Below are 13,504 nucleotides of genomic sequence, written 5' to 3'. Positions count from 1 at the left end.
CGAAGAGGAGTCCCCCAACAAAAAAAAACACCCTGGAAAAAACCTAACCGAAGGTGTCACATACCCTTTCCGGCGCGTGGGGACATTCTTTTGAGTGGGGATACGAGCTTGTGCGACATACAAACAGGAGTTTTCCCTTCGAGCGAACGTACACCGACGAGTAAGTTTTGCTCGCCCGAAGGATCGGGATGAAAAGAAAATTTCAGCTCAAGCAGCAGCAGCAGCAGCGGCAGCAAAAACACAAAACTGAAAGGTAATCCAGCTGCTGCACGGGGGGGCCAGCAGGAAAAAGGGCATGAAAACTTTAATCGAGTGTCGTCTTCACTTCCGAACTAATCAGTCGTTTTTTTTTTGGTTTATCGCAAAGGCGCGTTTGGCGGTGGATTTTCCTTTTTCACTTTACCATTTTCTTTCTCTGTTTTCTTCCACAAAACTCCTTCAAAACCAGGGAAAAGTGCCACACCCTGGTCACACCTTCTGGGGGTGTACGGTGTCCCGGGATCCCTCCGGGAAAGAGGGAAAAAGTTTTCCTGTCTGAATCCCAGTCCCCAGTCCGCACAAACGCCAGTTCGCCCCGGGTTTCCGTTGGGTTTGTCTCCCATTCTTGGCTGACACTTGCCTCCTACCCCCCCCCCCCCCCCCCCCCATTGAGTGGAGTGCAACTCTTCGTTAAATAGTTTCGCCATGTCACTCTGCTTTCAGTCGCATGTTTTCCGCCCACTTTTACATCTCATCCCAATCATTGCGTTGCGCGTTTGAAAACAATTTCCTACTGCTTGTTTGGCCAGTGGCAATGAATAACGGACATTTAATCCAAGCTTAAGAATTCGCTTTAAATAATTAGCCAATTTGGTGAGAAATTCAAAGAGAAAACGGCAACATTCAGTTAGATTAGCCGAAAAGATTGAATTTTGTATACAAAAAATGTTTAAAGAAAGAGAAAATCCTTCCTCATTTCCAGCATCTTTCTCGGCATAATGATGAAGTCAAACTATCGGAATCGAACAAGCTATCTTCAGGTTCCGATACCTCACGCTCTCAGTAAAATTGTGCTTTTTTTAAAGCTACTTTTATGTGCACAAAACGCTATCATAGCCACTTGCTTGTGCGATCTATCGACGATTATCCTCTTGGCAAAAAGTGGCCAGCTAGGCAGAACGTTTGAGTGCCGAGTGCCTTTTTCGGCTTGGCTTTTTTTTCGGTAACATTGAAACTCAATTTCTCACAAAAAAGTTTCACACTCGTCACGCTTTCGCTTTTCATCAAATTTCTGCTACCGCACCGATAGTAGCACCGAAATCTAATAAAAAAGCACGACTACTCTCTACTACTTGCCTTTCATTTGATTTCGTCTCATTCTGTGCGTTTCGTTTCGATTCGCTTTTTTTTTGAAGCTTTTTTTGGACAAGACGTACATCCCCCCTTTTACTCTCCGGCGGCACTGCTGTATAAGTCAGCCCCTTTTTGGCACAGCTTAACAGCACCACCACCTCCTCCAACTGCACGAAAGGGGGAAAAGTTGTTCAACAAGCTTAAACCTAACCGAAAAGATGTCCAAATTCGAAGTCGTCCAACCGTTGCAGTGAGAGTTCTTCTCCGTTGTAGAAGTTTGATCGTGGTGCTGGCCGACTACAGCCTATATGTAGCAGCAACCCAGGCACGTCTTACCAGCACCCAAGCCTACGAGTTAAGGGTGAATTCAGACATGGGTCGTATTGTAATCGAGTGTCAGATCGAGTTATTGAGGTGGTCTCTCCACTCGTTTTGGGCTGACGGGGACGGCAAAGACAGTGGAAAGATGCCTTCCAATAAGACATACTACACACACTGTCACCAGCCGAACGTACACTACTAGGTGGAGCAGTGGAGATCGGAAAACACACAAAAGTAGCGAGAAAACACGTCGTACCATACCAAACAAAAAAACCGACCCGACGGCCTCTCAACAAACGCGCACGGGGACGACATCCGGGCGAAGAAAATTGAATTCCTTTTTCGCCCATCGCCAAATGGGATAGATAAAAGGCTCACGAGAGAGATATCGCGTAAACCACCCACCCACCCACCCACCCAAAGCGGACACACCCGAATATGCGACACTATAACCTGCCTTCTCCTCCCTCTGTGACAGGAGTGTGTGACACGACCGTCCGACCTACTTTGAATGTTTTCATCCTATTTTACAGGCGCATAACTTTCGTCATCGTGCCCAGCCCAGCCCCAACAGCTGCCGAGTGTGCTGTGACATGAATGATAAAGAGCCTTTGCCACCGTTGATGTGCGCCGCACAATAAGCCGAGAATCTCCCCCATTTCCAATGGTGCTAAATGTAAACTAGGTTCCACTTCGGCCTCCCTCCGAGGTCTGATGAGCGGATCTCTGCGAAGTACATCATACTCCCCCCCCGCCCCATCGCTTTCGTTTGCGATGCGAAACCGTTCGTCAGTCAAACGACACGTGTCATCCGTTAAGGATGTAGCTGACGCTGACGCTTTCAAGGCCGATATTGGCGAGCGCCGGGACGCGGCGGCGGTAATGGAGTTAAAATAATGCAATAGAAAGAAAACTAAATTTTCGCGCTCCCATCACGCGGAAGACACATCATGACGTGAGGATGGGCGTTGGTTGAGATCTCGGACATCGCTACGTCGTTTCTTCTTGCCTGTCATGCTGGCTGATGTTTGATGAGAAGAAAAGGAAGCAAAACAAAGCGTTGTCACCAGGTCTGTGCGTTGTGAGAATTTAATTTACTCATCACGACACACTGGTGGTGCGAGCTGGTCAAGGGTTGTGGAAGTGACTGTTTTTATCGCTGAATATAACTGATATCCTTTGGCCGAGAAGCTTCCAATTTCGAGTTCCGTACCATTGCAGGATGATGGCGGGAGGATTAGAATTAGACCCAATAGGTATGCGCTACAGTTGTGATATAAGTCAGGGGTCGGCACACCTTCCACGAATAGGGCCAAATAGTAAAAACATCTTTGAAGCTGCTGGCCAAACATTCCAAACAAGTGCTTAGACATATGAAAAAGCCTTTAAGTAGTGCTTTAATTTTTAATAAAGCAAACAACAATTAAACACAATAAAATTGCATAATTTTTCCAACTAAGTTTTTTTTGTATGCGTTTTGACGTTTCCAGGCTTACATGCCCAAACAAATAACAAATAACAAATAAGTTAAGCATAGGAAAAAAGGATTAGATTGTTTTCCAAATAAAAGGTTTGGTCAGCTGCTCAACAATTGTCAAAACAAAGCATTTTGCTTGATGGTCTGGGCCATGGTTGGACCATGTTTGCCGTATGCCAAAAATGTTAACAAACATTTTAAACAACAAAACAAACAACAATTAAACAGGGATTATTGAATCTGATTCTTTTAATATGTCTAATAAACAGACTTATAATTCGTTTAAAATAAATTGCATTTAAAGTTTAATTTCTAAACCTTAATCGATTTTTCTCTTATTGTAATTTCGCAAAAAATGATACTTTAATGTCATTCTGTAAGTCAAAATGTTATGTCCTTTACGATCCAGTGTGCAAAATGATACAGCCCACTACTTGGATTGTTTGACAGATACAGGCTGAAAGCTTAAGCTTCCTAACTTTTAATATGATTTGTCCCAACCAAGGTCTGTATAGGATAGAGGTCTAGTAATAGCCATGATAGAGGTTCGCCATTTTGGATTTCATTTGACGTTTGGTCGCCCGTGTAAGATTCCTTGCGTCTAGCCTACTTGTTTACTATATCGCGAAGTTTCACAATTAGCTTCGTCGTTAAAGTTTTCCTTCGTTTTGAATGCCTTTAGTTAATCCGATTCTCTGCCTTTTCACCTGCCTTGAACACCAATCATACCTAACACCAATCGCCAATAAGATCTGCAGATCTTATTTCGGACTAAAATCGAAAAAAACAGCGACACAAATTTCCAACCAAATCTAAAACAATCAAAATCTGGTTGCTATGACCGGCCCGATTAATCACCACAACTACACACAAATGGAAAAGGGAAAATGGCGTCCAAACGTCAAATCACGTGCAACGAACTTTTGGCTACTTGTCAAATCTCTCTATATTACTCGACCTCTCTCCTACACAGACCTTGGTCACAACAATTGTTAAACACAACTGCCTTTATAACATACGTTTTGGACTTCGCGTTGGAGCAACTTTAAGTAAGCTTTCATACCGACCAGGAATTAATTTGATAGGAATAAAATGACCAAAGAAGTTTTATTTAAAAAAGTAGACAAATATTACATACAGTTGATGATATCAATGATCAATGACATGTAAACACTGTTAGTATCGTGGTGAAGAGATCTTGTGTAAGGTCTTTCAAAATTTCCTATTTGGGCCGGATTAAATCTATTACAGAGCCGAATTTTAGTCCACGAACTGCACGTTGCCGAACCCTGATATAAGCGAACATATAGACACCTAATGTGTAGCAAATTAAAGCCATCCATTTATGTTTTGTTTGCCTTTCTCCACGCGAAACTACATTCCAATCAGCGGGGGGCAGCATAGAGATGTAAATATTACTTTCAAACCCTACCGGCAGGGGTCGCTTGCTTGCTTAATCTTGCCGCTCTACCTGCAAGGGCGGGCTTTGGGATACGATTAAGGGATGTAATGCAACCCATAACCCACGATACAACAACGTAACCCGCACGCTGTAATCCCAAATCTTTTTCGAACATCCTAGCAAAACACACACACACAAACAGGGGGGAGAAAAAAAAGCCCTCCAAACGACCGTATTATCCCTGACCCACCGCGTCAGGGGGTTCGTTCGCTGTAACGCTGGGTCCTCCTCTGGACTCCGGAATCTAATTTCCCTGGAATCGTGTAATCGTACTCGCAACCGGGCGAGCGCCACTCGGTTACAACGAGTCAAACAGAATCCGGTTGTAAATAATGGGGCAAAGCGGACGAAACGGTTTTGGTCCCCAAGAGTGTTTTCCCGTGAGAAAATATATCACAGGTGCCGCGGCGGTACCCGGGGATACTAACACCGGCCCAACAGAGATAAGCATGCATGCGCTGCTGGCCATTGATCAACGGCCATACACACTACGCTCGGGATATAGCGCAAATTCGCTGCAGTTTATTTATTTATGTGTGTTTTTCATTCCTTTTGCGCGTTTAAAACAGTACACTTACCTGGGTCGTCGTGTGTGGTGTATATGCATAGGTCTGCGGCGCAGTGTATCGGTAGGTTGGTTGTGTTGGGGCGTAACCCTGCGTCCAGGCAGTGCCTCTGTACGGTGCACCGGGAATGCCGCTGGCCGGACTAGTCATAGCGGGTCGCTGGGCACCCTTTAGTGTGGCCGGTGCAGGCGGTGGTGCTCCAGGGTAGGCGCTACGAGGCGCTGCTGTAGTACTTCCCTGTAAAGGTGTGATAGCGACAGGAAGAAGAAAAAAACGAAGATCCGATTAAAAATTGAGATCCCATTGCCTAGAAGTATCGGGAAACGAAGTGTTATCCGCTAATATAATGTACTTTCAAGAAGATCAAAGATGTATAACAATTTGAGCGAGTTACAACGGCTCAATAAGACGAAGAAACTTGAATACTTAGAGCGGAATCTGAGGTAAAGTGATATTAAACCTACTTCTTCTCTCTCTCTCTCTCTCTTCTTGGTGTAACGACCTACTAGATCATGCCTGTCCTATTTCTGGCTTACTAGATTTATTTTCCCACGCCTGCTGGATACTCAGTCCTTACTACGGGAGATTGGTCCGGACGGGATTTTGGTCCAGTCCGTTCGTGTGAAGACCGCCTCCGCTTCCAATACGCCACCAGCCCACCCCATTAAACCTCCTGCAATTTTGGCTAATAACAACAGATGGAGTAGCACCAGCTGCAAATCCATAAATATTATGTCACTTTCAACTAATAAACATCATTCGCCCAACAATGGTTCGTCCTTCCTGATGAACCGTCAATATTCTACAGCAGCTAGACCATAGTAGGCTCTGCTCCTTTGTTACTACCCCTCCAAAAATTGGACGAACTCACAGTGGGACTTCCTGCGGACGAGCAGCGCGCTTCCTCTAAACTAGTCTCGTTGACGCATTTACGACCACTTAGTGTGAAACTTTACCCAACAACCGCTTTCTAGTGACGGAACAAAAAGAAGGAAGCATTTTTATGATCTCCACCGATCCGGCTGTATAAGGAGAATAGGAAATCCATTCCACATTTTCCCCTTTTCCATGGGTTCGAGCGAGTTTTTCCGCGACGTTCAACGACCTAGTCTCCCCGTAGGAGGGGCGAGGTTTGAAAGATAACGGACCGGATGGGACCACCCGGTCCGGCGGAACCCATTTCTTTGAGAGTGTTGTGCTGCATGTGGCAACAAACACAGGCCCCCGCCTAATAATCGTCCTCGGGTACGGAAAGTACTTGCACGTACCTTTCGGCCAGCACGGCAGTGTGTGTGTGTGGCTACTACTCTGCAGCAGTACCAAAACCAAAATTCCAAATTCCCTCTGCTGCCAGTGGGGATAGCAAAATTTATTACCCCGGGTTTTTGCGCTACACAATGGCAAACTTCTACGTCCAGAGGAAACGTGCCTTGCACAGTGGTGGTGAGCCAAAAACCCCAGGAATATCATAGCGATCCACGGAGCAGCCGGGTGTGGCTTGCTAATATGTGTGGCTACTGGTATTGGCTCGGCACCGTACGATTCGGAGGGCCAGCTAAATGAATAATGGTACCGCACATCCGCGGTACGTGAGGAACGGACTGTGTCGCCGGCGCACGGTACGGCGGTGTGTTGCGGAATCTTGCCAAAAAACCCTCAAAAAAACTGCTACTTCGTCCTTACGTGCACCGTACGTGAGTCGTCTTCGATGCAGTAGCTGGGCTGGTGCTCTCCAGTTCACACGATAGAGCGATCGAGCTACGAGAAGAGAAAAAAAAACGTATGTGCCACTGCTTGTACGTCCTAACGACGATGACACACAACGGCAACTCCGACGAGGACGACCATGCGCATCCATTATTGAACTTTTGCAACTTTGACTTGCCGGAGGCGAGCTTCCGAACAAATGGTCCGGCGTGGTGCGCATCTTATCGTCTTTATTTCATTGCTGTTGTCTCGGTCAACTAGTCTCCCCCGAGTGGATGGACCGCATTTACACAGCAGACACATCAAACGTGTTCTTCTTCGTACTGCGCCATTGCTGGGAGAAGGGGGGCGGATGATGTGTTATGCAGATTTTCTCATTTCCTGTATCAAATTGAAGTGCTACGAGGAAAGTTCCGATGGCAAACGTCACCCATGTGGTGTAATGCACCTCCTCATGGACAGTCTTTGTGATCGGCGTCTTTGTGGTTCAAACGTCAATATGCCCCGGGGATGAGGTTATGGTCTTAAAATGTTGCAAATAGTTGTTTGGTTAGTCGAACCACTTACTCTGCAAATAGACAAACTTTAAACGTCTCGCACACATTGCGAATGCGACAGCCAAACGGGCATCTAAAAGCCGTATGAAACTGCTTCGGGCTAAATTCTAAACCATTGTGTACAATTAACTTTATCCGTTCATTCAAATAACCATAAACAAAACGGAAAGTTCACGCACACGTTCTTGCTGAACTATCTTCCCTTATCATCCACCCGCGTGCGTGTAACTTTATAAAAGTTCTAACGAGTCCACTGGGATAAACTCGAGGTCCATCACTTGCAACGGCAGCGACCAAAGCAAGAGTCGAAAAGTTGATCGCCAAAAAGCAAAAGTTGCGATGACACTAAAAACTGTAGCGCATGAAGATGCAACTGGAACAAGTAAGTGCAGTAAATTTTACATGAGAAAAGATGGAATGGTAACGTGTGCTAACTCCCCCCTCGGTGCTCGGTGTAAGTTACATACTCCATTAGCGCTGGTTACAGCGGTCACAGCTGATGAGCTTTCGTGAAGTATTGTGTGTATTGTGAGTAAAAGTTTGCTAGTTGAAGTGTTCATGCCTTTGGCGATTGGCAGACGATAACAATCAGTTAACAATTAAAAAAACCATTGGAGATATACGATGGACTATATACAGGGTGTACAAGGTAAAATAGATAGTTACGATATTATAATTCTTGATTGCGTAAACATTCATCAAGCGATACATCAATCGAAACCTAACTTTTTTGGAGGTCTTAAGTAAATTTCAGAAAGAAAGACGCACAGCAGACAATCATTGGCTTGCGTTTGTAGCGACGAACGTTCAACGTTTAATAAAAGCTTCAGAAAGCTCGTTTAATGTCTCGGGTTGCAGCAACAGTGTTCAATAGAAGGCCATTTATGTGGCAGCAAGATTGGGTACCTTGCCATACGGCACCTGACCAACGCCAGAAAAAGGTTGTCTGATGTCTGAAAAAGGATTCCTAACTCCGCGGACCTGGACCTTATGGGGTTTTTTGTGTGTGACGCAGTTTAAAGAGATACCAACAGATACGCCAGCAACACCAAGGTGGAACTAATGAAGAACTCATTTTTGCGGTTCCCATCCCAGGGATACTAGGATTGCTGTGGTTCCGCTTGCTACAGGTTCCGGGACCGGGTCGAGATCGTAATCGATACCGAGGGCGGATATTTTGAATAATTTCAATGAAAAGCATGTTAAGCTACTCTTTCTACAAAAAAAACTGTCCTAAATCATTATTTTTTCCCAATTCTTTGTTGGTAACTGTCAAGTTTACCATAAACACCCTGTAGAGCTTATATAGTTCCAGTACCTACATACGCTTCTGAGACATGACATTGGTCCAAGACGGATAAAAACCCTCTTGGCAGCGTTCGAGAGGAAGATGCTCATGCTCATATGTTTGGAAACACAAAGGAGGAGCCGCTATAAAGACGAGCTCTGTACGGCAAATTCAGTATCATACAACGGATTAGACTCGCCAGGCTCCGGTGGGCTGGTCACGTCATGAGAATAAAACCGGACGACCCACCTCGTAAAATCCTTTTAGATCGTCCACATGGACAAAAAAGGCATGTTAGGCCTAAATTCAGATGGACTGACGGTGTTCGACCGTGAAAGGTTAAGAGGACTCCTGCAGCAGGACAAGACCGTGTTGCGAAGTGGTTGTAGCACCTGATAGTGTAAGTATGAATAGGCAGGATCTTATGCTACACGACTTTTACTAAGCACTCGATGACAGAACGTCACGTGAAGCGTCACTTTGACAGAAGCCAAGTCACTTTGAAGTCACTTTGACAGAAGAGAGAGAGAGAAAGAGAGGAGAAAGCACAGCATTTTTCATAGAGTGGGTTCAATAAAATAGATATATTAGCGTGATTAAATAAAGTACAAATCGTAACCGTAAGTAAATATACTTTGGACAGGATTTGTATTATTTTCAGCTTACTATGAGATTACAGTAAATTGTTTATTGGGAACAGACTTGGACTTTCCCATGAAAGAAACCTTACATATTTTAACTTTATTTAGTTGTAACTTAGTAGAAATAAAATGAAATATTTTATGACTTAACTGAAACTTAGAAACGTAATATAAATTCCCACAGAGCGTTATCGGCACTCGAGTGAACATTTGTCGCTTGGAATGTTTTTTTGGTGGTAAAAGTCAACCCCGAACAGAATAGTTCCTGTTCGGACGATTTGTGTTGCTGGCTGAACAGCAATAATTGGCAGGAATTTTCACGGACCATTCGATCCACACTACGGGGGGGGGAGAGGGGGGGATTAGAAAGGGGAAGGCGCACACACAAACGTGCGGAAAAGCGTACGAATGAAAATTACTTTGTTGTTGCCGGATCGTTACAGGCTTTAATCATTCCCACCATGCCGCTCACGGCTTGCTTGCTTGCCCGATGCCGAGAACGCGTTCCTGGCGCCCAACATTCGCACGGCCACCGTCACACCGTTATTGCTGGTGGAAAAATGGTGCGATGGCGTGGTTTTAATTGAAGCATTCATTCCTCCTTGGAAGTGTACGGAGCCCGAAAGAAGCTGCCCGTGCTTCTTCGCTCTTCCATTCGCTTCCCCGCTTCTGATTGGACGCAATTGGTTTCATTTCAAGCACCACGTCCACACTGTATCGTCCCCAGCGATACGCCACGGCATTTCGGTCGTAGTATCCGTGTACCACTGGGGGGGTTTTTGTCTTTTCTGTTTCACACCATTTCACCGAAACCAGCGCAAGGGCAGGGCAGGGTGGTCGGAACGGCAAAAAGGGCGTCGGTGAATTGGCAAAATCTGCCAACAACATTCTGCACAATTAATCAAGCAAGCACTCCAACTTCATCGGCTTGAAATGTGCTGCCATCGCACCATCACGATCGTTCACGTGCACGTTCCATCGGAGCTTTCCGCCGGTTGGCTTCCAGGAGTGGGAATGAAAGGGAAATTTCTCCCAATGGTTGGCACCAGCTGTGGGACGAAAAACAGGCAGAAAGAGAGAGAACAAGAGAGAGAAAGGAAAAAAAAGTACGGAACGCACTCATAACAAACCCAGCATCGCTAATAAAGTGTTTAACCGAACAAAGGAAGCTTTTCTTGGTTCTCTGGAAGCGCGCGGCCATCATCAATAGCACACCACTTGTCGGTTTCCCCATTTTCCCGATTGGAGAAAAATAGCCCACCGAGATATGGACCAAAAAAAAAATAATAAAACAAAAACTTGCCATTTCCTTTAACCAGTTTGCCGTCATCGAATAGCATCGAATCGGGGATTCGGGTTTGGCCAAACGGGATGAAAAGTGCTTGGCACAAAAATGGTGGCAAGGTCACAAAAAAAAACACAGGAAAACCCTGAAACATTCCACAACCGGAAAAATGGGAGGGAGCGGAAGGTTGGGTGGAAAAACTCAAAGTTCATTTGGTAACAATAAAAGCGAGAAATTGAACGTGATTTACTGAGCACGGTTGAAGTGCTCGGCTCCAATCCTTACCGTCCTTCATATTCGTGCCGTTTTCCGTGCTGGGCGAACGATTTAATCCACCACTGTGCCGGGGTGGCGCTAATGTCGCGACATGATGCCAATGGCAAGCCACAACTTCTATTTTTGCTATCTGCCAATATTGGTTTCCTCAAAGTGTGAGCGCCAGAGCGGGGGTGGAAATATTTTTAAAAACTGAAATGTCGAACGTAGGCGATGCCTCCTGAATCGCTTTCCGATCATAATTCCCACATAACTTCTCCGCCTTAAGCGCCTTCTCTCTATCGAAATGACACTCGAGAAGGCATCTCAGCAAAGGACTCACGAGGATACACACACATTGTGTGCGTCCCTCCTATCGGTAATATTAATTTCATTGAACGAATTTAATCCCAAGATTATTAACTCCCGTCCGCATTCCCGTGTTCGCCGCCCCCCGCCAAGCTGTGAAATCAAAAGATTCATAGAAGAAAAGGATAGGTTGGTTGCTCCAGAGCCAGAAGACGTCATTAAGGTCCTTGCAGCTAGCCTCGTGTCATTATCTCCGGAGGAACTCGGGTGGGTGGGTGGGTGGGCTGGAGTTGCTTTTCCAATGGCAGTGAACCACTTGATTGTCTGTACCTACTCGGAACGGTAGGTAGAGAGAGTTGATTATGATGATGCGCCTCGAGCCGACGGGTACGGTTTGATTGGTTCGATTAAATTATGCCATCCAGTGGGAGCGAACGAGTTCACACACAGGATCAAATTTAAATTTCTCCCCCAAGCCATAAAGCTCTTAATTTAAATCCTTAAGACGTTTAGGAAGAAAAAGGTTTTTAAAGAAGGCTTGAATTTGTTATAAAACAAGTTGAGAAGATGACCAAGTTGCTATAAATAAAATGAACTTTGTCTCCTATTATGGCACATAACACACTGCTCTAACTGCAGCACATTTATTTCAGCACAACTTCAAAGCCGATCACAAATTCGTTACATCCCGCGCGTATCGATTCACGCGATAATAAGCTCATCGGGAAACGGCTGCAAAAGAAGCTGCCCACCAACATACAGAGCCCGGTTTTGCGCAAGAACGCGAAGCCACCAGCATGGAACCGACACGTCCTTCACGTGCCGGCGGTGCTTTTGATCACATTCGCAATCAAAAATCGTCCGATGACGATGATCACGACGGGGTACACACGTACAAGCAGCAGCAGCAGCAGCGCGTGCTGCGGAAGGAAAATTGAATTCAACAATCGTAATACGAATTAAAAAGTGAAAAAGCGTCACTTTAATCGACATCTTCCCACACACACACACACACACAAATAAACATCCAACAACTTCCAACTTTGACTTTGGACCAAAGCTAAGCTAAGGACGCAGTGAGCTGGAAAAGGCAAAGATCAACACCGCCGTGGAGAACACACACGGGGGGCGCCGTTTGGAGCTGTTTTTCGTCGTGCAGGGTTTGCCGCTGGTAAGTGTTTTTATTTTATTTTCCCATCGGATGCGCGCCCTGAGAAAGTCGAAAAGAAGCCCTTAACAGCTTTATCCGGTAATCCGGTCTGTGTGGCGGGGGGGGTTTTGGGTTGCGGATGCAGCCCGGAGGCGCACCCCGATTTTTCCATTTTCCCGGGAACTGGACTGTTGTTGATTTTACGTTTACATTTCTATTCCACAACTCCTCACCCCGCTGGCGCCTGGAGCTGACGGCGAGTCACGTTTCTGCTTAATCTCTTTGGAAATTCCACTTTGACCATTTGACCGCCAACATCGAGATGCCGCGGGCGCATCTTCAACCAAAAACCTTCATGCCCTTTCCCCGGGCCCACCGTGCCACCGACGCTCACAAACGGAGTAGCGAAATTTCCACACTGCTTTTCCATGGCCATTTTCTCGATCTCTCTCTCTCTCTCTCTCCCTCCCTGAGGTGCGCCCTCTTGGTTTGAGTTTCCCGGTTGCGCAGGGAAAATCGCACAACCGGGGTACCAAAGTTCAAATTCCGTTCATACCGCGCGCTCCGGCACACCATGGAAAGAAAAACCGATAAACCGCGCTGCTTTGCAGCTGCCGCAGCTTCACGCGGTACCATCGTTCGTTGTTTCTTGAACCTCTCCTCCGCCCATTTATACTTTATCCTTTATTGGAAGATCGAGAGTTGGATTCCGCAACCCGTACATTCCAGTACGGAAACGCCCGGAAGATGCGGCACATTCTTCCGTGAGCGAAAAGCTAAGCTATTCGTACGCGCCGAAGTGCCCGGAGAGATACCGGTGGAGGGCCCGCAGCACAAGCCGATCATGATGGAACACCGCCCGGGTGGAATGGATGACGTAATTGATTGAGCTGCCACGTGAAGAACGATGGCCGAATTGGGGTGGGCTGGGTGTGCTTTGCCACAGTGAAAGCAAAGGGATAAATATCGAGTATAAATTGGGACGATCAAAGGAAGTAGGGGGAGTCTGGGGGATCTTGCGATTAATTTAACCACCGCGCTGAAACCACGATGAGGCTGCCAGGCGGATGGGAAGATTGCACCGGGTGACGGGGACGAACTGCATTTCGCGATACGAATACAAAATAGATGCCATCGTCCGGTATGTTGCGGAC

The 13,504-nt window shown here is 46.1% G+C and overlaps 1 protein-coding gene across 3 annotated transcripts in view; it reads right to left on the bottom strand.

The window, feature by feature from the left end:
• Positions 1-13,504, bottom strand: part of LOC128302889 (protein alan shepard) — a 207,014-nt gene that overhangs the window by 60,351 nt on the left and 133,159 nt on the right. For all 3 annotated transcript variants that reach the window (XM_053039736.1, XM_053039737.1, XM_053039738.1), the window contains one exon: positions 5,171-5,395. In XM_053039736.1, the coding sequence (XP_052895696.1) occupies positions 5,171-5,395 (225 nt within the window). The remainder of the gene's footprint in view (positions 1-5,170; positions 5,396-13,504) is intronic.

Source organism: Anopheles moucheti, chromosome 3 (assembly GCF_943734755.1).
Source record: "Anopheles moucheti chromosome 3, idAnoMoucSN_F20_07, whole genome shotgun sequence".
NCBI lineage: Eukaryota > Metazoa > Arthropoda > Insecta > Diptera > Culicidae > Anopheles > Anopheles moucheti.
Note: the sequence above shows the minus strand (reverse complement) of the source record. Positions and strands in the feature narration are given on the sequence as shown.